A 27,191-nucleotide genomic window follows, 5' to 3' on the forward strand; every position below is an offset into this window, starting at 1 on the left:
GATTGTACCAGCAGATCCAGGCTATTAGACTTGCTACGCTGAAACTGACTTTCTACTCACTCCTCTCTCCTGCTGTAAATGTTTTCCATCTGAGTGAATGGCTGTTCACTTCTTTGTCTTTGAGTTGGTGCAGGATAGTAGGGGAGCAAACCACAGAATAAGGATTGCCAATTACTTTGCTGAACTGTGGCTTCAGCACTATAGAATAAAGCTTAGAAGAGTACACAGTAGAGTTTGCTCAGGTTTTCAGCTGGCTGGGCTTACTTACAGTTCCAATCTGTCCAAATTGGTTTTGAATGTTCTCTTTTTATTAGGTAAAGCTGTTGCATTAAAACCGCTGGGACTATTCATGCTGTGTAGATTGATTGTATGCTTATGCTTGTTTAATGGCTTAGAGGCACAGAGCACCTTGCAGGCAGGTTTGGCAAGCCCTGAAGGGTAATACACTGCTTCATTTTGGGCTCCATGCACTGCTACTTGAATCAAGTAGTGACCTCATTGAGTGTCTTCAGTGAAATCATTATGGCTGGTCAGTGCCCTGACTACATGTAGAAATGAAGTGAATCTTCAGAAGCTGCTTTTTAACATGGGAAAAATTCCTGTGCAGCCTCTCAGGTTAGAGCATGTTCTTTATGTTGAGCTTAAATCTGTTAGGATTTCAGTTGAGCCCATACAAAGATGCAGAGAATCTCAGATTTGGAGGTGTCAAATGCAGTGTCCTAACCTGCAAACCCTAATCTGAGCTGCATGCTCAGATCAGGCCAGCCTGATCTAGTGTGAGGTGTCCCTGCCCATGGCAGGGGCGTTGGAACTGGATGATCCATGTGGTCCCTTCCAACCCTGACTGACACTATGATAAACTGTGGGAACTTTGCAATTCTCTTGACATAGTGGCCCATAAAGAGCAAAAGGAGACCCATTTTCCAGCTTCAAGCAAAGAAATGGAGGCATTAACTATTGAGCAGCAACTTTACAATGCAAAATATCTTGTGGCACAGTTCTAAGATGTATTTGCTTCCTTGTAAGACAAGTAATAACTAATCCTTGATGCAAAGGTACCCTTGATGCAGACGTGGCCCTTCTGCAGGACCTTCAATTAGGATCATTTCCCTAAGTTGCTAAGCAGCAGCTCACTTCTTTTCTTCCTTTAGGTCTAGAACTCTATGAGTGTCTAAGGGAAGTTTAATTTGGATTTCCTTGAGCCTTGCATGTGGTGTTCTGGTGGGGATTAGTTCTTTCTCTTCCCAAGCTGCTTTCTTGAAGATGCCTGTTCTTGGTGTCTATACTAAATTGCACCGGAGACTGTCTGCTGCACGCCTCTCTTGCTCCTCTGCTACCTCTTAGTCTATAATTGGCTTAACTCTCCTGCCTTCCTGCCAGCTTCCTGCTGCTTGATTCCCTTGGTCTTTGCCCTGCTGGTATTACTGGTGGTAAATGTTGTCATGACTCCTGTCTCTTGCAGCTTTGGAGATATGTTGTCCTTTACACTGACTGCATTTGTTGAGCTGATGGATCATGGGATTGTATCGTGGGATACATTCTCTGTGGCATTCATTAAAAAGGTAAAAATCTGTGATCAATGCTCTCTGTTCTCTACCAGTTTCAATTGTTTTTTTCTTGAGGTGAGTCATATTTGGGTTTTATTTTTCCCCCAGGTACATGATTTAGGTCAAAAGGCACGTGAGGATGTGATTAAAGTGCTGTTTCAGACTATGAATATTTGCAGTTGCCAGATCTGGGGTGTCAATGGGAGGGAGATGGGATAAACACTCTGTTAGGCTTATTAGCCAAGAAATTGTTTAATTACAGTGTGACCTCCCTGTGCAGATAGCGTGCAGGGAAAGCAAAAACGGATGTTTTGGCTTAATGCAAATTAAAATGAGTGACACCATGTTTCTTGAAAGCCAAAAACAGCACTGAGATGTTTGGGGCTATGGGAGGAAGAGAAACAGGTTAGTTCACCAATGAAATTAAGCTGATACCCACTGAGTTTATTGAATTGAATTCTGGTCCCTCCTGAATCTTGCAGAAATTAAGCTGATACCTTCTGAGTTTACTGAATTGAACTCTGGCCCCTCCTTAATCTTGCAGCTGAAGTCTGTGGGTTTGAAACAGAACTTTCCATGATTGATAACATTTGTTTTCTTTTCCTACCTGGACAAAAGCAGCAGAAACATGGCAGTACCCTTTATATACAGAGATGTAACACATTTCAGAGAGGAAGAAACAACCTGTCACTGATTTAATCCTTGTCATTTATTGTGGGGAACTTTCCTCCTCCCACCCCCACTCCTTTACAAAGAGTTTTCAAACCAGATTCAACTCAGAATTTATCAAAGTTGAAGTGTGTTTGCACAGGTTCCAAAGATCAGAGTTGCTTCATGAAAATGATGTCAGAAACAGTAAGGGAACAAATGTAACCTGTGGCAAAGATGTCTTCATTTCAATAGAGCATGTCAGAACTAGGACTTTTGAGTTTGGTTGGAGAATTGCTACCACCAAAGGAAAGCACAAATTTACCTTTGTTGCCAGAAAGATCAGTTAGGAAGAGCATTAGATATTAAAACTCACTTATATCATAGGATGGTTTGGGTTGGAAGGGACCTCCTAAGCTCATCCATTCCAACTGCCTTGCAGTCAGCAAGGGACATCCTCCACTAAATCAGGTTGCTCAGAACCCTGTCAAGTTTCACCTTGAATATCTCCAGGGATGGGGCCCCAACTACCTCCCTGGGCAACCTGTTCCAGTCTTCCACCACTCTCATGGCAAAGAACTTTCTCCTAACATCAAACCTAAATCTACTCTTCTCTAATGTCAAACCATTGCCCTTTGTCCTATCACTCCAGGCCTTTGGGAACAGTCCCTTTCCAGCAGGCCGCCTTCACTTTTGGTCATCAAAAATGACATATTAGTGTAACTGATCTGGGGTTTGGAATCTCTCTTTCTCCCTCCCCCTCTCTCTCTTTCTCCCTCCCCCTCTCTCTCTTTCTCCCTCCCCCTCTCTCTCTTTCTCCCTCCCCCTCTCTCTCTTTCTCCCTCCCCCTCTCTCTCTTTCTCCCTCCCCCTCTCTCTCTTTCTCCCTCCCCCTCTCTCTCTTTCTCCCTCCCCCTCTCTCTCTTTCTCCCTCCCCCTCTCTCTCTTTCTCCCTCCCCCTCTCTCTCTTTCTCCCTCCCCCTCTCTCTCTTTCTCCCTCCCCCTCTCTCTCTTTCTCCCTCCCCCTCTCTCTCTTTCTCCCTCCCCCTCTCTCTCTTTCTCCCTCCCCCTCTCTCTCTTTCTCCCTCCCCCTCTCTCTCTTTCTCCCTCCCCCTCTCTCTCTTTCTCCCTCCCCCTCTCTCTCTTTCTCCCTCCCCCTCTCTCTCTTTCTCCCTCCCCCTCTCTCTCTTTCTCCCTCCCCCTCTCTCTCTTTCTCCCTCCCCCTCTCTCTCTTTCTCCCTCCCCCTCTCTCTCTTTCTCCCTCCCCCTCTCTCTCTTTCTCCCTCCCCCTCTCTCTCTTTCTCCCTCCCCCTCTCTCTCTTTCTCCCTCCCCCTCTCTCTCTTTCTCCCTCCCCCTCTCTCTCTTTCTCCCTCCCCCTCTCTCTCTTTCTCCCTCCCCCTCTCTCTCTTTCTCCCTCCCCCTCTCTCTCTTTCTCCCTCCCCCTCTCTCTCTTTCTCCCTCCCCCTCTCTCTCTTTCTCCCTCCCCCTCTCTCTCTTTCTCCCTCCCCCCTCTCTCTCTTTCTCCCTCCCCCTCTCTCTCTTTCTCCCTCCCCCTCTCTCTCTTTCTCCCTCCCCCTCTCTCTCTTTCTCCCTCCCCCTCTCTCTCTTTCATTATTATTCTTTGTAGCTCCAAGGACAAGCCCAGACTGCTGTATTTGCTAGGGTCACCTACTATGAAGTGTATAACAAAACTTGTTTAAATGAGTTAGATGAGTCTGTTAGTGATTCTCTCTGAGATTCCCAACAACTTTGTTGCTCCGTGGGTTTTAAAGTGACTGCAGAGGGAAGTGTTGTTTGCACCCCTGTTAATGGCTCATCTCCCTTCCATTGGTGTCCCTGTAAAGTGACTCCCTTGAAAAATAGAAAAGACACAAACAAAAGCATTTGCATAAAGTGCCAATGAAAACCCAAACTGGCCAGTAAAAACTGAGGGACAAGAAAAGGGCCAAGGAGAAGAAGAGGGCAGTTAGGAGAGGAATCACAGAATCAACCAGGTTGGAAAAGACCTCAGAGATCATCAAATCCAACCTATTACCTAATATCTAACACCTCCTGACTACAAAACCATGGCTCCAAGTGCCACATCCAAGCCTTTTTTGCACACCTCCAGGGATGGTGACTCCACCACCTCCCTGGGCAGCACATCCCAATGGCCAATTACTCTTTCTGGGAAGAACTCTCTCCTCCTCTGCAGCCTAAACCTCCCCTGGCACAGCCTGAGACTCTGTCCTCTTGTTCTGGTGCTGCTTGCCTGGGAGAAGAGACCAACCCCCACCTGGCTACAACCTCCCTTCAGGGAGTTGGAGAGAGCAAGAAGGTCTCCCCTGAGCCTCCTCTTCTCCAGGCTAAGCAACCCCAGCTCCCTCAGTTTTGCTCCTGGGGAGCTCCTCAGGGATGTCACAAGTGTAGAGCACTGCTGTTGTCTGTGTGTCAATATTTAACTGTACAGGCAGCTTGAGACTGTGTCCTCTTGTTCTGCTGCTGGTTGCCTGGGAGAAGAGACCAACCCCACCTGCTACAACCTCCCTTCAGGTAGTTGGAGACAGCAATAAGCAATAGAAGGACTAAGAATGACAGAAAGAGAGGAAAGAGGCATGGATGTGTCCTGACCTGCCACACAGTTGGGAGCCAGCACAGCAGAGCCCTCAGTGGAGCTCTGCAGGTAGGAGGCAAACCTCAAGGACCACCTTTGGACCCTGTCTCTCTGGTGGCAATCAACAGCCGCCTTCTCACTCACTTCTGATCTCCACTTTTGACAGGCCACTTGAGGTTGCTGATGGGCTTGGTCAAGTGCTTGACAGGATGGATAAGGGAGCATTGATAAGCTTCAGCTAGCTGAGGGGGAACTTTGCATCAAGTGCTTCTGCCCTTTGAAGCTCTTTCATCTTAAATGGAAGCCAAACTGGAACGGAGAGGAATTAATCTGAACTTTTTTTTCTTGAATAATTTTCTAACTTAAAGTGTAGAAGCCAGAGGAGACCTCTAGCTGCTTCTAATGACTAAGTGCATGGTGTTGGATGCAGTCTCCCTCCCATCCTTTGGGTGCATAAAGACTGCTATTCCAACTGCTGCAAAACAGAATTGATGCTTTCAAGAAGAGCTTTGGGGAAAAAAATCTTTGTTCTGATGTGCAGGAATCTCTCAAGACCTTGTTCTTGCTCATGACAGTAAAGTTTATTTCCAGCTGTGGTTGGTTAAAATTGCCCTCCAACTCATTTGGAGAACTGCCCCCCAAAATAAAATTGCCAGACCAGCTCAGTTTGGGATGGAAGCAAATGAAGCTGTGGTTACAAGCAAACCTGACATCTAGAGATAAGAAATGCAAGGAATTAGGTACAAAATATACACTGTATGTCCTCTCTATGTATACTCTCTCTCTACATATATATACTCCCTCTCTCTATATATATACTCCCTCTATATATATACTCCCTCTCTCATATATATTCTCTCTCTATATATATTCTCTCTATATATATATTCTCTCCCTATATATGTTCTCTCTATATATATATTATATATATATATACACACACACACACACACACACACTATATATGTGTATACATATTTACAATTTATAAACAACAGAAAAACTCCTCAGACCCCCCTGAGTGTCCCTGTTCACCTCTTCCCCCACTCCCTCCCTCCTCCTCATTACCTCACCCATTAGTCAAAACAGAGATAGCCCTGGCAAGGCCATGAGAAGAGAGAGAGGAAGTTGCAAGCAGAAGCAACAGAAGAAGAGAGCAAGAACTGTTTATGCCTCTGCTCTGTATCCCGTTAGCAACCCAATGAATTCTATAGACCTTAGCATTATTTTCCTACTACATCCAATGGTAATTCACTTTACTTTCAGTCTTTGCAGTCAGGATCTAGGCTAAAGTTGCCCCTCCAAACTGTAACATCAGCTTCTATAGTTGCCTGAAGGATTTGGATGCCCAGCACTTAGAAAATGTCATGGTAGCTGGCTATCAAAATGCAGTCTACGTGGTACTCCCATCTTCAGTCTCTGCAAGAGGAGAAACTTTGTGGAGAGGGTTAAAAACAGCTCTCAGAATTATTTCTATGCAATTGCTGTTTCATAACTGTGTGATGCAGAGACTTAACCTTGAAGAATTGTTTACTCTGCCTTCTAAAACAGCCCGTGCAGGAAAAGAGGGTGGCAGCAGGGGAAGTACCTACTCTGTCGGTTGGGTTTTTATGTGGTCAAGTGCAGCTCCAGTTCCTTACTTGACAACGAGATGCACACTTTAACATTTTAGCATGAAAACAAAACTTGGGAGAGATTTCTGGCCTCAGAGCGAGCCAGGCAGTGAACAAAACGCTGCTCAGAAAATCAGATCTGTTTCCCTCACTGTTCTTTCCTCAGGGCTTCCTATTGGTGCCCATAGTTTCCTGGGGGGCTTCTGCTTTATTTTGTGAGGGTTTGGTTGGTCGCTTTGCTTTGGGTTTTCTTTGTTTAGGGTTTGGGGTGGGTTTTTTTTTGGGGGGGTGGAATTTGTTGGTTGGTTTGGGGTTTTTCTTTTAGTGGTGGTTATTTTTAGGGTTGGTTTTTTTGGGTCTATTTGGTTTTGGTGTATTTTTTAATGTACTACGTTGTTTTTCTTTTTGATTGGGTTTTTTTTTGCCTTTGTTGTTTGTTGGGGTGTTTTTTGGGTAGGTTTTGGTCCTTTTTTTTTCCTTACTAATTCTTTTTCTTCCATTTATTCAAAGGGGTGTGTTTGCTTTGGGTTGTTGTGGGTTTTTTTGGGGTGGGTTTTGGTCATTTTTTCCCCCCTTACTAATTATTTTTCTTCAATTTATTTTGGGGGGTGTGTTTGTTTGGGTTTTTTTTTTTTGTGTTGTGGGGTGTTTTTTGGGGTAGGTTTTGGTTCTTTTTTTTCCCTTACTAATTTTTCTTCAATATATTTTGGGGGATGTGTTTTTTTTTGGGTTGGATTTTTGGGGGGTAGGTTTTGGTTCATTTTTTCCCTTACGAATTTTTTTCTTCCATTTATTTTGTTTTTTTGGTGGGTTTTGGTCCTTTTTTTCCTTACTAATTTTATATCTTCAATCTATTTTAAGGGGTGTGTTTGTTTTGGGTTGTTTTGGGTTTTTTTTTGGTGAGTTTTGGTCCTTTTCCTCCTTACTAATTTTATATCTTCAATCTGTTTTAGGGGGGGTGTTTGTTTTGGGTTGTTATGGGTTTTTTTGGGTGGGTTTTGGTTCTTCTTTTTTCCCCTTAGTAATTTTTTTCTTCCATTGATTTTGGGGGGTGGGGCTGTTTGTTTTAGGTTGTTGTGGGGTTTTTTTTGGTGGGTTTTGGTCCTTTTTTTACCTTATTAATTATTTTTCTTCAATTTATTTTAAGGGGTGTTTGGTTTGTGTTTTTTTGGGTGGGTTTTGGTTGTTCTTTTTTCCCTTACTAATTTTTTTCTTCCATTTATTTTGGGCGATGTGTTTGTTTTGGGTTGGATTTTTGGGGGGTAGGTTTTGGTTCATTTTTTCCCTTACTAGTTTTTTTATTCCATTTATTTTGGGGTGTGTTTGTTTTGGGTTGTTGTGGTTTTTTTTTTGTGGGTTTTGGTCCTTTTTTTCCTTACTAATTTTATATCTTCAATCTATTTTAAGGGGTGTGTTTGTTTTGGGTTGTTATGGGGTTTTTTGAGGTGGGTTTTGGTCCTTTTTTTCCTTACTAATTTTATATCTTCAATCTATTTTAAGGGGTGTGTTTGTTTTGGGTTGTTATGGGTTTTTTTTGGGTGGGTTTTGGTCCTTTTTTCCCTTAGTAATTTTTTTCTTCCATTGATTTTGGGGGATGTGTTTGTTCTGGGTTGGTTTTTTTTGGGGTAGGTTTTGGTTCTTTTTTTTTTCCTTACTAATTTTTTTCTTCGATTTATTTGGAGGCGTGTGTGCTTGTTTTGGGTTGTTGTGGGGTTTTGTGGTGGGTTTTGGTTCTTTTTTTTCTTACTATTGTTTTTCTTCCATTTATTTTGGGGGGTGGGACTGTTTGCTTTAGGTTGTTGTGGGGTTTTTTGGGTGGGTTTTGGTCCTTTTTTACCTTACTAGTTATTTTTCTTCTATTTATTTTAAGGGGTGTGTTTGGTTTGGGTTTTTCATGGGGTGGGTTTTGGTCCTTTTTTTCCTTACTAATTCTTTTTCTTCAATCTATTTTAAGGGGTGTGTTTGTTTTGGGTTGTTTTGGGTTTTTTTTTGGTGAGTTTTGGTCCTTTTCCTCCTTACTAATTTTATATCTTCAATCTGTTTTAGGGGGGGTGTTTGTTTTGGGTTGTTATGGGTTTTTTTGGGTGGGTTTTGGTTCTTCTTTTTTCCCTTACTAATTTTTTTCTTCCATTTATTTTGGGGGGTGGGGCTGTTTGTCTTAGGTTGTTGTGGGTTTTTTTTGGGGTGGGTTTTGGTCCTTTTTTTCCCTTACTAATTATTTTTCTTCAATTTATTTTGGGGGTGTGTGTTTGGTTTGGGTTGTTTTGGGCTTTTTTGGGGTGGGTTTTGGTCCTTTTTTTCCTTACTAATTTTTTTTCTTCTATTTATTTTAAGGGGTGTGTTTGTCTTGGGTTGGGGTTTTTTAGGTGGGTTTTGGTTCTTTTTTTCCTTACTAATTTTTTGTCTTCCATTTATTTTGGGGGATGTGTTGGTTTGGGCTGTTGTGGATTTTTTTGGTGGGTTTTGGTTTTTTCTTCCATTTATTTTGGGGGATGTGTTTGTTTTGGGCTGTTGTGGGTCTTTTTTGGTGGGTTTTGGTTTTTTTCTTCCACTTATTTCAGGGGATGTGTTTGTTTTGGGCTGTTGTGGGGTTGTTTTTGGTGGGTTTTGGTTTTTTCTTCCATTTATTTTGGGGGATGTGTTTGGGTTGGTTTGGGGTTTTTTTTTTTTGGCAGGGAGAGGTAGGTTTTGGTTCTTTGTTTTTTTTGTCCTTTCTACTTTTTTTCCCTTCCATTTATTTTGAGATTTTAACTTTTGAATTCTCTCCTGGGCTTGAAGTGATGCTGTGAAATAGGAGCAGAACTCAGATGATGTAGTTTAGATTGCACAGGTTTCTTTTCCCCCCTCCTTTCACATGTTTTAACTCCGGCTTCAGCAGAGCACTGCAGCTGAATACGTAAAGGGCTTTCCAGTTCTTGATTCCCCTTGATACCAGCTGGAAGTTAAGCCCCCAGCCACTTCTTTTGTATATGGCCTTATGTAGCCTGATAGGATTATGCAGCTATTAAGGCTACAGGTATTCCACTGTTAAAAACCAGTTCTATCCTTAGTGAGATGCAGCCATGTTGACAGGCTTTCATGTGCAAGTGCAGAGTGATGAAGTTGCTTATTTCTGGAGGAGAGCTTGTATCGCTGAGAGCCTGAATTTATTTTTATCATCAGAATTTTTCTGATAAATGAATGCAGGATAATTTTTTTTGCCTGTTGAAAGCCTCCCCCCTGCATGTGGTGCTCAGTAAGCAGGGAACAGCAAATAACAGGGATTTGAACTCCTACTGATTCGTGTCCCTTCTCGAGAAGGGACTATTTCCCCCCACATCCAGTATGGTAATACCATTTCTTTTCAATCTAAATTTGCTCTCCCTGGAACTGGCATACCTTATTTATCAGGGTAGGCAAGCCTATTATTTCTGGCCAGACTTGCTGCTGTCTGTTTATGAATATGCATAGCTTGAATACAGAATTAACCAGGTTGGAAAAGACCTTTGAGATCATCGAGTCCAACCTATCACCCAACACCATCTAATCAACTAAACCATGGCACCAAGTGCCACATCCAGTCTCTTCCTAAACACCTCCAGTGATGGGGACTCCACCACCTCCCTGGGCAGGACATTCCAATGGCCAATCTCTCTTGCTGGGAAGAACTTCTTCCTAACATCCAGCCTAACCCTCCCCTGGCACAGCTTGAGACTGTGTCTTCTCATTCTGTCACAGGTTGTTCTAACCATCAGCTTCCTGATCATAATGGTATCTCTGCAGCCTGACTGTCTTATGGCATGCAGGTTACCTCACAGAGGTTTTGCATGTGTGTTTAGTGTGTTTAATTTATAAAACACGTGAGCCAGCTGGGCATGATGGGTTTGGGTTTGTGATTAAAAGACAATATGGTCCAGGATCAGAAAAATGAATACATCTGAGGCAGCCTGTCCTGCACTGGGGTTGTAGTTATCCTGTTATGAACATGTCCCAGTGACGCATGTAGAGTGCCACTTGAAATATCATGGGAAGGAGCTGCTGCACCAAGATTCATTCATACATATCAGGGCTTCTAAGGAGGATAGTGACAGCAGTCTGACTAGTTGGGACACAGTCTGAACATAGAATCATAGTAGAATTGTGCTCACAGCTACATCCAGCCTGGCCTTCAAAGCCTCCAGGGATGAGACTTCCACCACCTCCCTGGGCAACCTGTGCCAGTCTCTCACCACCCTCATGGGGAAGAAGTTCTTCCTGACATCCAATCTGAATATACCCATTTCTAGTTTTGTTCCATTCCCTCCAGTCCTATCACTCCCTGACAGCTTAAAAGGTCCCTCTCCAGCTTTCTTGTAGCCCCCTTCAGGTACTGGAAGGCCACAAGAAGGTAGTCTTGGAGCCTTCTCTTCTCCATACAGAACAACCTCAATTCCCTCAGTCTGTCCTCATAGGATGCTGTGTCCTGCATGGGTGCCTGTTGACTGAGGCATCCAGAGCATGTTTGGCTTATTGCATGATCAGTGTTGGGTTTGTCTGTGCATGCAGACAGTGTCTGTATTGATGTCCTTCTGGACATCTGGCAGCTCTGGCTGCAATTGCATCAAAACACAACTGGATTGCCATTAAGAGAAGTATTGGATTACCATTAAGAGAGGTGGGTTAGGACAATGCTGCTGAGATACAGCTTGTTCCTCAGTACAATGTGCATCACATACTAATTATGTAAGTATTGCTTGGGCTCAGGACTTGCAGGCAGCAAATACTGGAAGTCCAGAGCAGTTTTCTAGCAGAGTTGCTTTTCTCTTCCTTTTCTCTGTGCAGGCATGGGCTGATTCTGTATTTTTTGTAAAGTCAATTTGTATTCCCCAAACTGAGTTATATTCAGCATAGTGTGTTCCTGCTGTGGTAATGCAAGCCAAGTAGCACAGAAAACAAGAGTGCTGCAGTAGAAGAAGAAAATTCCTGTCCATCTTTCCTTGTCTGCAACCAAAGTTGCAGAAAGGGCTGTTTACACAGAATCATGGAATCAACCAGGTTGGAAAAGACCTCAGAGATCATCAAGTCCAACCTATTACCTAATAGCTAACACCTCCTGACTACAAAACCATGGTTCCAAGTGCCACATCCTATCCTTTTTTGCACACCTCCAGGGATGGTGTCTCCACCACCTCCCTGGGCAGCACATCCCAATGGCCAATCTCTCTTGCTGGGAAGAACTTTCTCCCCCCCTCCAGCCTAATCCTCCCCTGGCACAGCTTGAGACTGTGTCCTCTTGCTCTGGTGCTGCTTGCCTGGGAGAATAGACCAACCCCCACCTGGCTACAACCTCCCTTCAGGGAGTTGTAGAGATCAAGAAGGTCTCCCCTGAGCCTCCCCTTCTCCATGCTAAGCAACCCCAGCTCCCTCAGTTTTGCTCCTGGGGAGCTCCTCAGGGATGTCACAAGTGTACAGCACTGCTGTTGTCTGTGTGTCAATATTTAACTGTACAGGCAGCTGGGCAGCTTTTGTAAGTGTAGCAAATGCCTTTCCCTTTCCAAAAGCAAGAGGATGCCAAGGCCTAAGCAAGCATGCAGGTTCAGAAACAACCTAATCCCATTAGTGGCTTGTAGCAGAGTACTGTGGAAGCAAGTGTGCTTGGAATTTTTTCTGGAAGCAACACATCAGACTTGAGACAGGAGCACTGCAGGCTGTTGCCTGGCTGCAAAGAGCAAATAACTGTGGTCACACAACACTGCTTCTGTCTGTGCTGGTATCAGTGCATTCAAGGAGAGCCCAGGTGGTTCTCTTTTCCTTCATCAGCAGGTCACCTGCCTCTCAGGCAGTTGGGGCTGTGGGATAAGCAGAGTGTGGAAGAGCACACAGTGACACATAGAATCGTGGAATTGTTAGGGTTGGAAGGGACCTCAAGGATCAGCCAGTTCCAACCCCCCTGCCATGGGCAGGGACACCTCACACTACTGCAGGTTGCTCATCCAGCCTAGCCTAAAAATGTCCAGGGATGAGGCTTCCACCACCTCCCTGGGCAACCTGTGCCAGTCTCTCATCACCCTCATGGGGAAGAGCTTCTTCCTGATGTCTAATCTACATCTTCCTTCCTCTAGCTTTGTTCCGTTCCCCCCAGTCCTATCACTACCCAACACCCTAAAAAGTCGCTCCCCAGCTTTCTTGTAGGTCCCCTTCAGGGACTGGAAGGCTGTGTTGGCTCTGCAGATGAGTGCACAGCATCTCATTGCCACACTGCAAAAAAAAAAGCAGCAGATTCAGACCTGGCTGTAATTAACATGCCATTTGTTTGCAGCAGCTTGCAGTAAATTCAAGGCCATTACTGCAGGAACACTTTGGGAGGCCAGACTCTAGGCAGAGTTACAGAACCACTTGTGCTGATAAATGATCATTAATAGAGTTTTAATTTGTAGCTTGGAGAGAGTTGTTGGTAACAGCAAAGTGGGGGAAAACAACAATGGGAGTAGGTTTTGCCAGAGAGCTTGATCTCAGTGTCTCTTTTGAAACCTTTAGCTGGGGCACAGATATCTGTCTAGAGAAAAGTGGCTGCACAGATTTCTCCCGGAGGGAATGAGAAGTGTTTTCCTTCTTGTTTCCAAAGCTTTCCACACACACACACACACAGAAAATCTACCTTTTCTAGTTCTTTAATGATGATTTATCATCTTCCTAGTGCCATCCTGAATGCACATTTCAGTGCTGTGGGTGCTGGCATACATCTGTTGTGATTTGTGCCAGCGGAAGATTCTGTGCCGCTGTGTCCTTTGAAGGTAGCTGCAGGGTTTGCTTTTAGGTATTCACTGCTACCTGGCTTGTGGACAAGGCTACTTTTGTTCTAAGGGCTTTCTGAGCCATGCCCACATTTTCCTTTGTTCCCTTTCCCTACAGTGGTGAAAAGATGTCAATCCTCTGCGTGTTTGTGTTTGTAGATAGCAAGCTACGTGAACAAGTTTGCCTCAGACATCTCCATCCTGCAGCGCTCGCTCGCCATCCTGGAATCCATGGTGCTCAACAGCCACGACCTCTACCAGAAGGTGGCACAGGAGATCACAATTGGGCAGCTAATCCCACACCTGCAAGGGTGAGTGTCTTCACCCACCTGATACAGTGAGGGTTTTGGTTCTCTCTTCCAAATAAGCACAGCACCTGGGGAAGGAAAAGAAGAGCGCTATTAAAACTGACAAACTCCTGTGTGCCCCCTGCAGCCACTGGAAGTGTCTGGCTGAATGGTAATCAAGCAACTTTCTGGAGTTGCTTGATCATTGATTTCTTTTAGTTTTATTTTTCATATTTTTTTTCCATTTGCTTAATCCAGACTAAGATACCTGTGTGTTTGGAAGTGGGGAATGGATCAGAGAAAGAGGGTTGGAAGGGACCTCAAGGATCAGCCAGTTCCAACCCCCCTGCCATGGCCAGGGACACCTCACACTACAGCAGCTTGCTCACAGCTACGTCCAGCCTGGCCTTCAAAACCTCCAGGGCTGAGGCTTCCACCACCTCCCTGGGCAACCTGTGCCAGTCTCTCACCACCTTTATGGGGAAGAACTTCTTCCTGATGTCTAATCTAAATCTCCTCTCCTCTAGCTTGAATCTATTTCCCCCAGTTCATTACCCAACACCCTCAAAAGTCACTCCCCAGCTTTCTTGTAGCCCCCTTCAGATACTGGAAGGCCACAATAAGGTCTCCTTGAACCCTTCCCTTCTGAACACCTCCAAGTCTTTCAGCCTGTCCTCATAGGAGAGGTGTTCCAGCACTCTGACCACAGAATCACAGAATGTTAGGGGTTGGAAGAGACCTCAAAAGATCATCTAGTCTAGCCCCCCTGCCAGAGCAGGATCACCTGATCATCCTCAGAAGATGAGGAGTAATAAAACACTTAACTCCAGCAGCATACAGATGGGGTTGGTTTGCCTGCCAGCCCTTGGGAAGCTTGCAAGACAAAAGTTGGTCAGCTTTTGCTGAAGGTGTATTTGAGAAGAGAGAGGCTTTTTTCTTAAACAGCAATGTGTGGAGGTTAAAAGGATGGAAACTACCTCTTTTAGTCTAGGCTAATGTATTGTGTATAGTTATGCTTGGGGTGTAGGCTAATAGCTATGCTTGCCTCCCAGCTGAGACATTTTGCACTCACCTGAAAACCTTTTAATACCAGCAAGTCCAGAACCCTTGTGAGAAGATTCCTCCCTCCACCTCAGTCTGCTGGGCATCTGGCAGAAGCTGATTGCATGAGGCTTTGGTGTGATTATTGGAGGGTCAATGGCACTTCAAGGGTGTGGTTCATTCCACCTTTCTTGACTGTTGAGTCTCCCTCTGGAATACTTTGTCTCCCTTAATGACAGAGACAACCTAGTCATGACCAAATCTGACTGAGTACCTAACTTTCACATGGTTAACATGAAATGCAAGCAGTCCCTCCACTTCTACTTGAAGTAGTGAGGCTGGAAGGATTTTCTGCAGCTGTATGTGTATTCATTCTCCTCTCTCATGTCTATAATTTTGTTCCAAACAGGACAGACCAAGAGATCCAGACATACACCATTGCAGTAATAAATGCACTTTTCCTCAAAGCACCAGATGATAAGAGGCAGGTAAGTTGCTGGGGCTTGTGTATCTGTAGGAACAGTGTTCATACTCATACCTGCAGTTGCCCCACTCACACTTTTCCTGTAGTTAATTCAGAATGAAGCTTGTTGGTTTGTGCTGGCATATCACAGGATGTTAGGGGTTGGAAAGGGACCCAAAGAGATCTTCCAGCCCAACGCCCCTGCCAGAGCAGGACCAGAGAATCCAGCACAGTCACACAGGAACACATCCAGGCAGGGCTGGAAAGGCTCTGGAGAAGGAGACTCCACAACCTCTCTGGGCAGCCTGCTCCAGGGCTCTGTGACCCTCACACTGAAGAAGTTCTTCCTCATGCTGAGGTGGAACCTCCTGTGACGTAGTTTCCATTCATAATCCTTTGTCCTATCCCAGGGCACAAGTGAGCAGAGGCTGTCCCTGTCCCTTCCTTCCTGACCCCTAGCCCTCAGATATTGATAGACATTGGTTGGATCCCCTCTCAGTCTACTTCGGATTCAACAGCCCGAGGTCTCTCAGCCTCTTCTCACCAGGCAGTGCTGCAGTCCCTTCAGCATCCTTGTAGCCCTCCCTTGGACTCTCTCCAGCAAATCTCTGTCCTTCTTGAACTGAGGAGCCCAGAACTGGATGCAGTATTCCACATGGGGCCTCACCAGGGCAGAATAGATGGGGAGAAGAACCTCTCTGGATCTGCTGGACACACTCCTGTTAATGGACCCCAGGATCCCATTGACCTTCTTGGCCACCAGGGCACATTGCTGTCCCATGCAGAACTTGCTGCCCACCAGCACTCCCAGGTCCTTCTCCAGAAGGCTGCTCTCCATCATCCATTTTAATAGAGCTACCTCTGTCTCACACCAATATTAGCAGGGATCAAGAATTCTTTTAAGCTTTTGTGGTTCCCAGTAACCTCACATGAACCATATTGACTGTGGCTGGCTGTAGTATTTATTGTACTGAACTCCTTGCCAGCACAGCTTGTAAAACCAAGCTATTTTTAAGTAAACTGTTTCCCCTCCAGATTTTTTTTTGGGGGGTGGGGAAATGTGTTCCTTTTGAAAATGGAAATCTCTTGCCTTGCATTTCATTGTTTGGGTAGTCTGCTATTTTAAGTTAACTTCAGTGCCAGAGATCAGAAGCCTCAAGAGGAAACATTTCAAGACTGGTAGCTGCTATGAAATGAGGATGGAATGTGTGTTCTGAACTAGATAGCCTTTTGAATGCTTCTGGAGTCATTAGCCTGTGTCAGAGCAGATTTAGTCATTTACTTATGTAACATTTCTGTCAGGAGGCACACAGTGATGGTAACTCTCATGGTGATGCACTGATCGTGCCCAGAACAATGTCACTGAGAGCTGCTGATCACTGTTGGCAAGGACTCCCCTGAGATTTATTTATGCTTTTAAGTGCTGGAGATTGTTTAAGCAAACATCAAAGCCATGCTGGCTAACTCTTTCTTATTATTTTATCTTCATACCATGGTCTAATTAAGAAAAAAAAGCTGCTTTTTGTCCCATTCCTTTTTCCTTTCTTCTCCAGTACAGTTTTCAGCTATTAAAGGAGGAGGACACCTAATGAACAACACTGGAATGAAATCTTACAGTATCACAGTGTAACTAAGGTTGGAAAGGACCTCAAGTCCAACCTATCAACACAGACCCCATGACTAGACCATGGCACCAAGTGCCACGTCCAATCCCCTCTTGAACACCTCCAGGGATGGTGACTCCACCACCTCCCTGGGCAGCACGTTCCAATGATGAACAACACTCTTGGTGAAGAACTTCCTCCTCACCTCAAGTCTAAACCTCCCCTGGTGCAGCTTTGCCTTTCAGTTTTGCCATAAATCTGTGATAAGGTCCTTGTAAGAAACCCAGGGGCTTCACTTCTTACATTTGTAGGTAGTTGCTGCTGCTTATGGTCCTGTGAAAAGTAGGCTTTGGCCATATTTGAAGTTGACAGACAGTGTCAGAGGTAGATGAGACTTCAGTATTAAGCCAGTAGCCATGTGTTCCTGAAGAGAACAGTACCAGAGGGTATTCCCATATTCACTCATATGACTACTTTCATTTATTCATGTGAAAACAGAAATATTTTCAGTCAGGGAAACTGTATTTCACCAAGAGGGGAACATCTAAGTGAGGCTGGCAGGAAACCATATGGACTTCACCAGTAGCACTTGCTGCTGGGACACAAATCTCTTAGCCATGAAGTTTGTCATCATCAGGAGATCATGGAATGGGCTGGGCTGGAAGGGAACTTCAAAGCTCATCCAGTCCAAATTCCTCTGCAGTCAGCAGGGACATCCACCACCAGATCAGCTTGCCCAGAGTCCTATTGAGCCTTACCTTGAATATCTCCTGGGATGGGAGCTCAACCACCTCCCTGGGCAACCCGCTCCAGTGTTCCACCTCCTCCTGGTGCAGAACTTGTTCCTCACATCCAAAACAATGAGCTGATTTGTCTTGAGGACTGATAGCTCTGACACTAGCAGAAAATTTCTTTCAGCTATTAATAGCCTATAATAAGCAGTCAGAATCTCATCTCTCTTGATATCTCTCTTGATATCTCTCTTGATATCTCTCTTGTAGCTAATTAGTAAACCCCGAATGTTTGTGTCCATAAGCTTCAAGACAGGGCTAACTGCTACCATTCCCTGAATTCTGTCTTTCCAAGACAATGAACTGAGGTGATGCAGTCTCCTGTACTTATCTGATGGGGAGTACTCCAAAGTTAAGGTTCAGCACCACCACAAACATGGTGAGAGGTGAGAAACTTTTAGGCTGGTTTAGGTTAGGCTGAATGTTAGAAGTTCTTCATAGAAAGAGAGATTGGCCATTGGAATGTGCTGCCCAGGGAGGTGGTGGTGTCACCATCACTGGGGGTGTTTAAGAAGAGCCTGGATGAGGCACTAGGGGCCAGTGTTTAGTTGATTAGATGGTGTTGGGTGATGGGTTGCACTTGATGATCTCAAAGATCTTTTCCAACCTGGTCTGGTCTGGTCTGGTCTATGCTATCCTATCCTATCCTATCCTATTATTTTCTTCTAAACTGCACCAAACCCCTCACACAACTCTAGGAGTTCTGACACCCTCTCTGTTGCCCTCTTACAGGGACTGGCATGATCTGTGGAGCAATTAAGGAAAGGATTTAAATTGGTGCTGGTATCTGAATTACTTCCCCTCTCTTCCCCTCCCTTTTCCTATTTCTGTAGTGCAAAAAGCCAGGAGGTTCAAGATTTTTCTTCTTCTAAGGAGGCCTCCCTGGTTGCTTTCCTTCCTCTCCTGCTACCAGGGACCAAATCATCTCCAGAAAACTATTTTGTTTTTTAAATGATTATTTTTTTTGAAGTCTTTTATCAGCAAAGAGCATTGAATCTGTACTGGGAATGTTCAGAACACTTTTTTGGGGGCAATTATCTGGTTGGGGTTTTTTTTTTGCAGAGAGATGTTGCTATGGGAAATGAGATAGCAAATTCTCTTGAATAATTCTATTCTGTCTCCCCAGTCCTTATTTTAGAAGAGGCAGCACATCTGCTGCTAATAGCCACATAGCCTTCCTGAAGACATAAGTGGATTGTGATGCAGTAATTGCTTTTTGGGCATTCTTGTTGTTCCCTATCAATTTCTGGTCCCATGACCAGGCAAAAAAAAAACCAAACCCAAACCAAAAAGCCACAAAACCTCACAGCAATGACCCAGTAACAGCTTTTTGAATTGCAGGTGTAAGGAGGGAGTGACAATGTGATAATCCTCTCCAAAAAGTAAAAGATGATGATTCCTTTATTTCTTTTGCCTTGAATGCAGCAAAGGTTACCTCATGTCCTTTACAGTGTCTTATCTTTTGGCAGTGGATATACAACGCCAGCAAGCCTGCTCGCTGTCAGGTGAATTTTAGCATGTGCCTGGCACTCCCCCTGCAGCTCAGCTCTGCATTTCCAGGAGCACTGGCATCGTCTGCATCACTCATTCCTTGCTTGTCACCTGCAGTTGAAACCTGCTCAGCCAGAAGTGGCATAAAAACTAAAGCTGAGTTTCCCTTTTCATTGGTCCCTTCTTCCTTCTTTACTGTTCCCACGTTGAGTTGCAGCAGCTTTCATCTGGTATAAAGAAAACAGTCAACATCTAGACTGCCTCCTGCCTCACTATTAGAATTGTCTTCTTTTTGCAAGCAAGCTCTGTCTTGCTTTATTTACATTGTGTGTTTGGGGGTAGGTTGATTGCAGCCATGTTCTTATCAAAAAATTATACAATGGTCTGGGTTGGAGGAGAACTTTAAAAGTCATGTAGTTCAACTCCTCTGTAGCGAGCAGGGGCAGAGAATCATATAATCAACCAGGTTGGAAAAGACCTCAGAGATCAAGTCCAGCCTAGAAATCCCCCATGTCTTTCTTTTTAGCTTCTACTGCAGTTTGCCAGGGATGATGCAGAGCATCAGTGTTGCGCAGGAATGGCAAAGTTTCTCTGTTGGTCGTGGAGCAGCACAGCTTCTCTGTTGCTGACTGCTACAGAGAGTGGTCACTGAAGTGTGGAGAAGGCTAAAAGGTTTATGAAAACAGAGCCTCCACATACAGTGTCCCAGATTCAGCAGAGTAGATCATAGAACCATAGAATCAATAAGGTTGGAAAAGACCTCAGAGTTCATCCAGTCCAACCCTATTACCCAGCACCTCCTGACAACTAAACCATGGCTTCAAGTGCCTCATCCAATCCTTTTTTTGAACACCTCCAGGGATGGTGACTCCACCACCTCCCTGGGCAGCACATTCCCATGGCCAATCTCTCTCTCAGTGAAGAACTTTCTCCTCACCTCCAGCCTAAACTTCCCCTGGCACAGCTTGAGACTGTGTCCTCTTGTTCTGCTGCTGGTTGCCTGGGAGAAGAGACCAACCCCCACCTGGCTACAACCTCCCTTCAGGGAGTTGGAGACAGCAATAAGCTCTGCCCTGAGCCTCCTCTTCTCCAGGCTAAACAACCTCAGCTCCCTCAGCCTCTCCTCGTAGTGCAACTTCAATTAGATCAGGTTGCTCAGAGCCCTGTCCAATCTGACCTGGAATATTTCCAGCGATGGGGCTTCTACCACCTCCCTGGGCAGCCATCCTCAGTTTAAAACATTTCTCCCTTCTGTCTAGTCTAATTCTCCCCTCCTTTAGTTTAGAACCATCACCCCTTGTCCTGTCACAACAGAGTCTGTAAAGAAGCATTGTCCCCATCATTCTTCATAGGCTTCCATTCCTCTTTTGTGTATTAGTCACAGTTTTCATGTTTTCTAGTTTCTTTTTTGTTCTATAAAGGTAACCTGTATGTACTCCACATTACTCTCTAACTCTGCCTAAGATCAGCAGGATTCTTTCAAAATCAATTTCTCCTGAAAGTGAACAGTACTTTTGATAGAGTGCCAACAGCAAAGAATCTCTGGGTGTCCTCACAATGCCCTTAAGCATGTTGTCAGTGTCATCTGTTGTGCTGGATTATGAAGGGCTGTGATAGAATCACAGAATGGTTTAGTTTGGAAGGGACTTAAGAAATCACCTACTCCAACATACCCACCACGGGCTGGGATACCTCTCAACTAGACTCAGCTGCTCAAGCTCCCTGGGCAGCCTGTTCAAGTGTCTCACCGCCCTCCTACTGAAGAACTTCTTCCTAAGCTCCAGTCTAACCCTGCTCTCCCTCAGCTTCACACCATTCCCCCTTGTCCTCTCTCTAGACACCCTGATGAAAAATTCCTCTGCAGCCTTCCTGTAGGATTCCTTCAGGTATTGTAAGGCAGCTCTGAGGTCGTCCCCCAGTGTCTTCCCTTCTCCAGGCTGAACACCCCCAGCTCCCTCAGCCTATCCTCATAGCAGAGCTGCTCCATCCCAGGGATCATCTTTGTGGCCTCCTCTGGACTCACTCCAACAGCTCTGTGTCGTCCTCCTTCTGCTGGAGACACCAGAACTGAAGGCACGACTGGAGGTGGGGTCTCAGCAGAGCAGATTCAAGGGGCAGAATCCCCTCTCTTGCCCTGCTGCCCACACTCCTCTTGATGCAGCCCAGCACAGGATTTGCCTCCTGGGCAGCATGAGGGCACTGCCAGCGCATGGTGAGCTTCTCATCAATCAATGCACCCAAGGCTCTTTCTTCAGAGCTACTCTCAACCCACTCTGCACCCAGCTTGAGTTGTATTTCCAATCAGTGGTCTATTAATTCCAAACATTGCTCCTTTGTGTACATATCAACAGTGTCTAAATGGCAGTGTGCAATATGCTACAAATCATTAGACAGCACACTTTGAAAAGGAGAATTTGAAAATGATGGCATGATGATAATTGCTGCAAGTTGTGTGCATTGCATATGCTAAGCATATGTCCATACACACACACAGATGTAGTTCTGTATTGCTGGGAGAGTTAATGGGGCTTTAAAATGTTGTCTACACTTGTAGGTGTGGTTAAGATATGGTCAAGGTATGGTTATTACTGGTCGATGGTAGGCTGAACATGAGCCTGCAGTGTGCCCAGGCAGCCAAGAAGGCCAATGGCATCCTGGCCTGCATCAGGAACAGTGTGGCCAGCAGGAGCAGGGAGGTCATTCTGCCCCTGTACACTGCACTGGTTAGGCCACACCTTGAGTCTTGTGTCCAGTTCTGGGCCCCTCAGTTTAGGAAGGAGGTTGACTTGCTGCAATGAGTCCAGAGAAAGGCAACGAAGTTGGTGAGGGGTTTGGAACACAGCTCTGTGAGGAGAGGCTGAGGGAGCTGGGGTTGCTCAGCCTGGAGAAGAGGAGACTCAGAGGTGACCTTATCACTCTCTACAACTACCTGAAGGGAGGTTGTAGACAGGTGGATGTTGGTCTCTTCTCCCAGGCAGCCAGTACCAGAACAAGAGGACACAGTCTCAGGTTGCAGCAGGGGAGGTTCAGGTTGGATGTTAGGAAGAAGTTCTATACAGAGAGAGTGATTGCCCATTGGAAAGGGCTGCCCAAGGAGGTGGTGGAGTCGCCGTCATTGGAGGTGTTCAGGAGGAGACTTGCTGGGGTGCTTGGTGCCATGGGTTAGCTGTTTGGGTGGGTTGGATTGGTTGATGGGTTGGACACGATGATCTTGAAGGTCTCTTCCAACCTGGTTTGGTTTATTCTAAAGTAAATAAAGATTAGAGACTGGAGTCTGATCTGTATGTAAATATAGAATGTTCTACACCTATTTATAAAATACACCCAACCCCTCCTTTGTGGGGGAAGGTTAATCTTGAACAAGCTTTTGTAAGTCCTTTTTAACATCTGGAGACCACTTCTGAGATCTTCCACTGCTCATCTTAGATCAACAAAGTCTTTTCTTTGCCCTTTACTTTCAGAGCAATCTTAATGTGACCTCCAAAGTAATGCACACAAGCATATAGCTGGTGCCCTACTTCACTTCAGGAATAGAATAGAATTGAATTAACCAGGTTGGAAGAGACCTTTGAGATCATTGAGTCCAACCTGTCATCCAACACCATCTAATCAACTAAACCATGGTACCAATCACCCCATCCAGGCTCTTCTTAAACATTTCCAGTGATGGTGACTGCACCACCTCCCTGGGCAGCACATTCCCACAGCCAATCTCTCTTTCTGGGAAGAATTTCTTCCTAACATCCAGCCTAAACCTCCCCTGGCATAGCTTGAGACTTTGTCCTCTTGTTCTGGTGCTGCTTGCCTGGGAGAAGAGAGCAACCCCCACCTGGCTATAGCCTCCCTTCAGGGAGTTGTAGAGAGCAAGAAGGTCTCCTCTGAGCCTCCTCTTCTCCAGGCTAAGCAACCCCAGCTCCCTCATCCTCTCCTCACAGGGCTGTGCTCCAGACCCCTCCCCAGCTTTGTTGCCCTTCTCTGGACACCTTCCAGCATCTCAACATCTTTCCTAAACTGAGGAGCCCAGACCTGGACACAGGACTCAAGGTGTGGCCTAACCAGTGCTGAGCACAGGGCACAAGGACTTCCCTGCTCCTGCTGGCCACGCTCTTCCTGATACAGGCCAGGATGCCATTGGCCTTCTTGGCCACCTGGGCACACTGCTGGCTCAATAAGCACTGCACAGACTTCAGGCTTTTTTTAAGTCAGTGTTCTTCTAGGTATGGCACTAAAATGCCTAATTCTGGATAATTAATTTGTGTTTTTTGGGTTTTCTTTGTCAAATTCATAGGAAATGGCAAACATTCTGGCACAAAAGCAGCTTCGCTCCATCATCCTAACTGTAAGTATATAATTTTGTATGCTGTTTTTCACTGCTAGAGAGAGCAGATTGCTGCAGTTTTGCTGTTCATATTTTTTTCTTTAATATGTTTCAATTGCATTTCTATCTTGAGGGGCTTTGTGGTCTGTAATGTACAGGACAGAGGTTTGGCTGTTTTGAATGGATTAAAAAGGGATCATCTGAAAGGGTATTGTCCTAGTCCCAGCCTCCCTTTGGGTAGTTATAGAGAGCAATAAGGTCACCCCTGAGCCTCCTCTTCTCCAGGCTAAGCAACCCCAGCTCCCTCAGTCTCTCCTCACAGGGCTTCTGTTCCAAACCCCCCACCAACTTTGTTGCCCTTGGTGAAGGACAGACAGCAAGTTTTATGCAGGGAGAAACACCAAGATAATGTGAGAATAGAATAGAATTAACCAGGTTGGAAAAGACCCTCGAGATCATCAAGTCCAACCTATCAGCCAACACCATCTAATCAGCTGAAGCATGGCACCAAGTGCCTCATCCAGGCTCTTCTTAAACACCTCCAGTGATGGTGACTGCACCACCTCCCTGGGCAGCACATTCCAATGGCCAGTCTCTCTTGCTGGGAAGAATTTCTTCCTAACATCCAGCCTAAACCTCCCCTGGCACAGCTTGAGACTGTGTCCTCTTGTTCTGTTGGTGGTTGCCTGGGAGAAAAGACCAACCCCCACCTGGCTACAGCCTCCCTTCAGGGAGTTGTAGACGGCAATGAGGTCTCCCCTGAGCCTCCTCTTCTCCAGACTAAGCAACCCCAGCTCCCTCAGCCTCTCCTCACAGGGCTGTGCTCCAGGCCCCTCCCCAGCCTCCTTGCCCTTCTCTGGACACGTTCCTTACATGTGCTCTGCTGCATGTAGTGACCTGGGTCTGTTTCCCACTTGGTGTTTTGTTGTTTTAGACACAGCAGGGATTTTCAAACTGCCCAGCAGTTTGGAGTCTGTTTTCCAATTGGGATAATTCTGCATCTGTGTGATGTTGTATGCTGATGGAGCTGTGTGTGGTATATTGTATGCTAATGTATGCCAAGCAGCCTTTCTCCTACAGAAGGGAGTTGCCTGGTAAAGGTGTGATGTTGACTGCTGCAGCAGTAACCCTTGCTGTTACCAGGGCTACTGTGTTTGCTGATTGTGTTTGCAGCCTCAGTGCTTCTCTGCTCAGCCAGTTGCTCCTAAGTATTTTCTCAATACCCTCTTTTGTTTGCTTGTTTGTTTGGTCTAATACAGAGCTCTAATGCTCTTGGTATGCTTTTTTTTTCTTCAAAGTGACTTCTCAAAGTGACTTTTTTTTCTTAATGGCACTTCTACACATACACACAGTGGCTGGAAGGAGAAAGCTTTGGTGCATCAATACTGTAACATCCTGTCCCTTAAATTTCCTTACATTGCACCTATAGCATTAGTCCTAATTAGACTTTCTTCTTTGTTTTCTGGGGTGTACACAGACTATTGCATAGCCAACACATGCTTACAGAAATGGAACCAGCACAGCTGATACAATTTTCTTATCAGCTGGTGTTCACCAGGGTGCCTTTTACTTTGCAGCATGTTATCAGGGCACAGAGGGCCATCAACAATGAAATGGCACACCAGCTTTATGTCCTGCAAGTGCTTACCTTTAACCTTCTGGAAGACAGAATGATGACAAAAATGGATCCACAGGATCAGGTAAGCAACTGGCATGATGTGGTCAGACCAGGGAGAAGACAGCTGCTTATTGCAGTATCACAGAACATTAGAGGTTGGAAGAGACCTGAAAAGACCATCCAGTCCAACCCCCCTGCCAGAGCAGGATCACCCAGGGGGGTCTGCACAGGAATGCATCCAGGTGGGTTTAGAAAGTCTCCAGAGAAGGAGACTCCACAGCCTCTCTGGGAAAGTCTCCAGAGAAGGAGACTTCACAACCTCTGTGGGCAGCCTGCTCCAGGGCTGTGTAAAGCTCTTAGAATCACAGAATTGTCAGGGCTGGAAGAGACCTCAAGGATAATCCAGTTCCAATCCCCCTGCCATGGGCAGGGACACCTCACACTACAGCAGGTTGCTCAACCCCAACTCCCTCAGTCTGTCCTCACAGAAGAGTAGCTCCAGCCCTCTGCTCATGCTCGTGGCCCTTCTCTGGACACCTTCCAGCACCTCCAGATCCTTTCTATAATAGAGGCTCCAGAAGTGGACACAGAGCTCCAGGTAGTTCTTCTTCATGGGGGAGAAGACACTGCTCGGAATCCTTAGAACATTCGGTCGTAGAATCATTCATTCATTCTTATTTTGTTTCCTCTCTGTGTGAAGTTGGTTTGTATCCTCTGGTTGGTAGAAGATGTGCTGGTGTGGTGGTTTTCCTGTTGGAGGGGAAACTTTAACCCACCACAGCTGGCTTTTGTAACCTTTATGCAAAAAGTACAACAAACCATCCAGGCCTTCCTCCTTAGCATTCAGTTCCATGAATTGAATTTGGTGTCATCCTGCACTAAAAACCAGAGTTGGTTTCTTTTGTGTGCTTCTCATGAGCAGCAGAGCTGTATGGCCCTTACTTCTGTAAGGGTTAAGTGAATGTTTAAATGGGAATGGTCTGGTATGCTAAAGTTTAAGCTTATTTGTGTCAAAACAGACCCCATTTCTGTTTCTGGGAACCTATATAGTAGGTATTAATTTGCTTGTTGCTCACTGTGTCCAAACACCAGCTTTAATGTTGTTCATTATGCAAAAGAAGAGGCACTAAGAGATTCAAGTTTGACTGCAGAGTCAATGACCTGTAGAGGAGATGTGGTTTTGTTTCTTTATCTTTTGTTGCCTTTTTTTTCCCTTTAAGCCCTGAAGAGACCTGATTTCATTTTTCAAGTAGGAGTTGTGTTAAGTCTTACTGATGGTTGTGAGAAGAGGAGGTGGGGAGAGCAAGACTGTTGCCTGCTGTAGGATTTTACTGTTCCTGTTTCCTAAAGCTGAAGCAGGAAAGTTTGGCTCTCAGTTTGACACAGAGTGAACTAGAGCCTGTTTCTCTAGAGGGTGACTAATGCAGTGTGGTGAATATTGATGATGGGGTGGTTATCACTCCCTTGAGGCATTTCTACTGATCCCTGTGTTGCTTCTTCCTGCTCTAGCAAAAAATGGACAGTTACCAAAAAGAATGCAGAGTGCTGAGCCATTTGGAGTTTAGCCAGCCAAGTGCTTAAGTGCCAGCTTAATTAGAAATGTCTGTGATCTCTTGGCTGCTGCTTCTGTATTTTAACCACAGGCATGAAATCCAAGCCTGTACTTAGTGGTTTTGCTAACATGAGGCCAGCTTCTGGAAGTCAGCACTTACGCATCTGCATGGGAACCCCACACATGTGAGGTCTCTGGGAAATTAGAACCACAAAGTCATCCTTGCTGACTGTCTCTTTGAGTATGAAGTGGGGAACTGAAAGCAAGAAAGGTTGGGTAGCGGAGAGGACGCAGCGTTTTGAAATAGCTGTTATGGTATTGATTGTTGAAGTGAGAGGTAGTATTTTAAGCCATCTTGTTTTTCACCTTATTTTGCTGTAGGCTCAACGAGATATCATCTTTGAACTCCGCAGAATTGCCTTCGATGCAGAATCTGAGCCTAACAACAGCAGCGGCAGCATGGAGAAGCGCAAATCCATGTACACGCGGGACTACAAAAAGCTTGGATTCATTGTGAGTATTGCTGTGTGCTGCTAATACTGCAAGTGGGTGAGTGCCCCTGCTCTAGTACATCTTGTAGTCACTCACAGAACATCAGAGGTTGGAAGCGACCTCCAGAGATCATTGGGTCCAACCCCCCTGCCAGAGCAGCATCACCCAGGGCAGGCTGCACAGGAATGCATCCAGGTGGGGTTGGGAAGTCTCCAGAGCAGGAGACTCCACAACCTCTCTGGGCAGCCTGCTGCAGGGCTCTGTCACCCTCACTGTCAAGAAGGCTCTCATGTTGAGGTGAAATCTTCTGTGTTCAAGTTTGAACCTGTTGTTCCTTGTCTTCTTACTGTGCACACCACCCAAAAGAGCTTGGCCCCCTCC

The 27,191-nt window shown here is 45.5% G+C and overlaps 1 protein-coding gene across 3 annotated transcripts in view; it reads left to right on the top strand.

Moving 5' to 3' along the window:
* Positions 1 to 27,191, top strand: part of ELMO1 (engulfment and cell motility 1) — a 405,265-nt gene that overhangs the window by 143,873 nt on the left and 234,201 nt on the right. For all 3 annotated transcript variants that reach the window (XM_068152730.1, XM_068152729.1, XM_068152731.1), the window contains 6 exons: positions 1,463 to 1,562; positions 13,313 to 13,464; positions 14,891 to 14,969; positions 23,119 to 23,169; positions 24,726 to 24,848; positions 26,700 to 26,831. In XM_068152730.1, coding sequence (XP_068008831.1) covers positions 1,463 to 1,562; positions 13,313 to 13,464; positions 14,891 to 14,969; positions 23,119 to 23,169; positions 24,726 to 24,848; positions 26,700 to 26,831 — 637 coding nt within the window. The remainder of the gene's footprint in view (positions 1 to 1,462; positions 1,563 to 13,312; positions 13,465 to 14,890; positions 14,970 to 23,118; positions 23,170 to 24,725; positions 24,849 to 26,699; positions 26,832 to 27,191) is intronic.

The sequence above is a fragment of the Melanerpes formicivorus genome, unplaced genomic scaffold, assembly GCF_026170545.1.
Source record: "Melanerpes formicivorus ecotype bairdi unplaced genomic scaffold, bMelFor1.0.p_v2 SCAF_24, whole genome shotgun sequence".
In the NCBI taxonomy this organism is placed as follows: domain Eukaryota; kingdom Metazoa; phylum Chordata; class Aves; order Piciformes; family Picidae; genus Melanerpes; species Melanerpes formicivorus.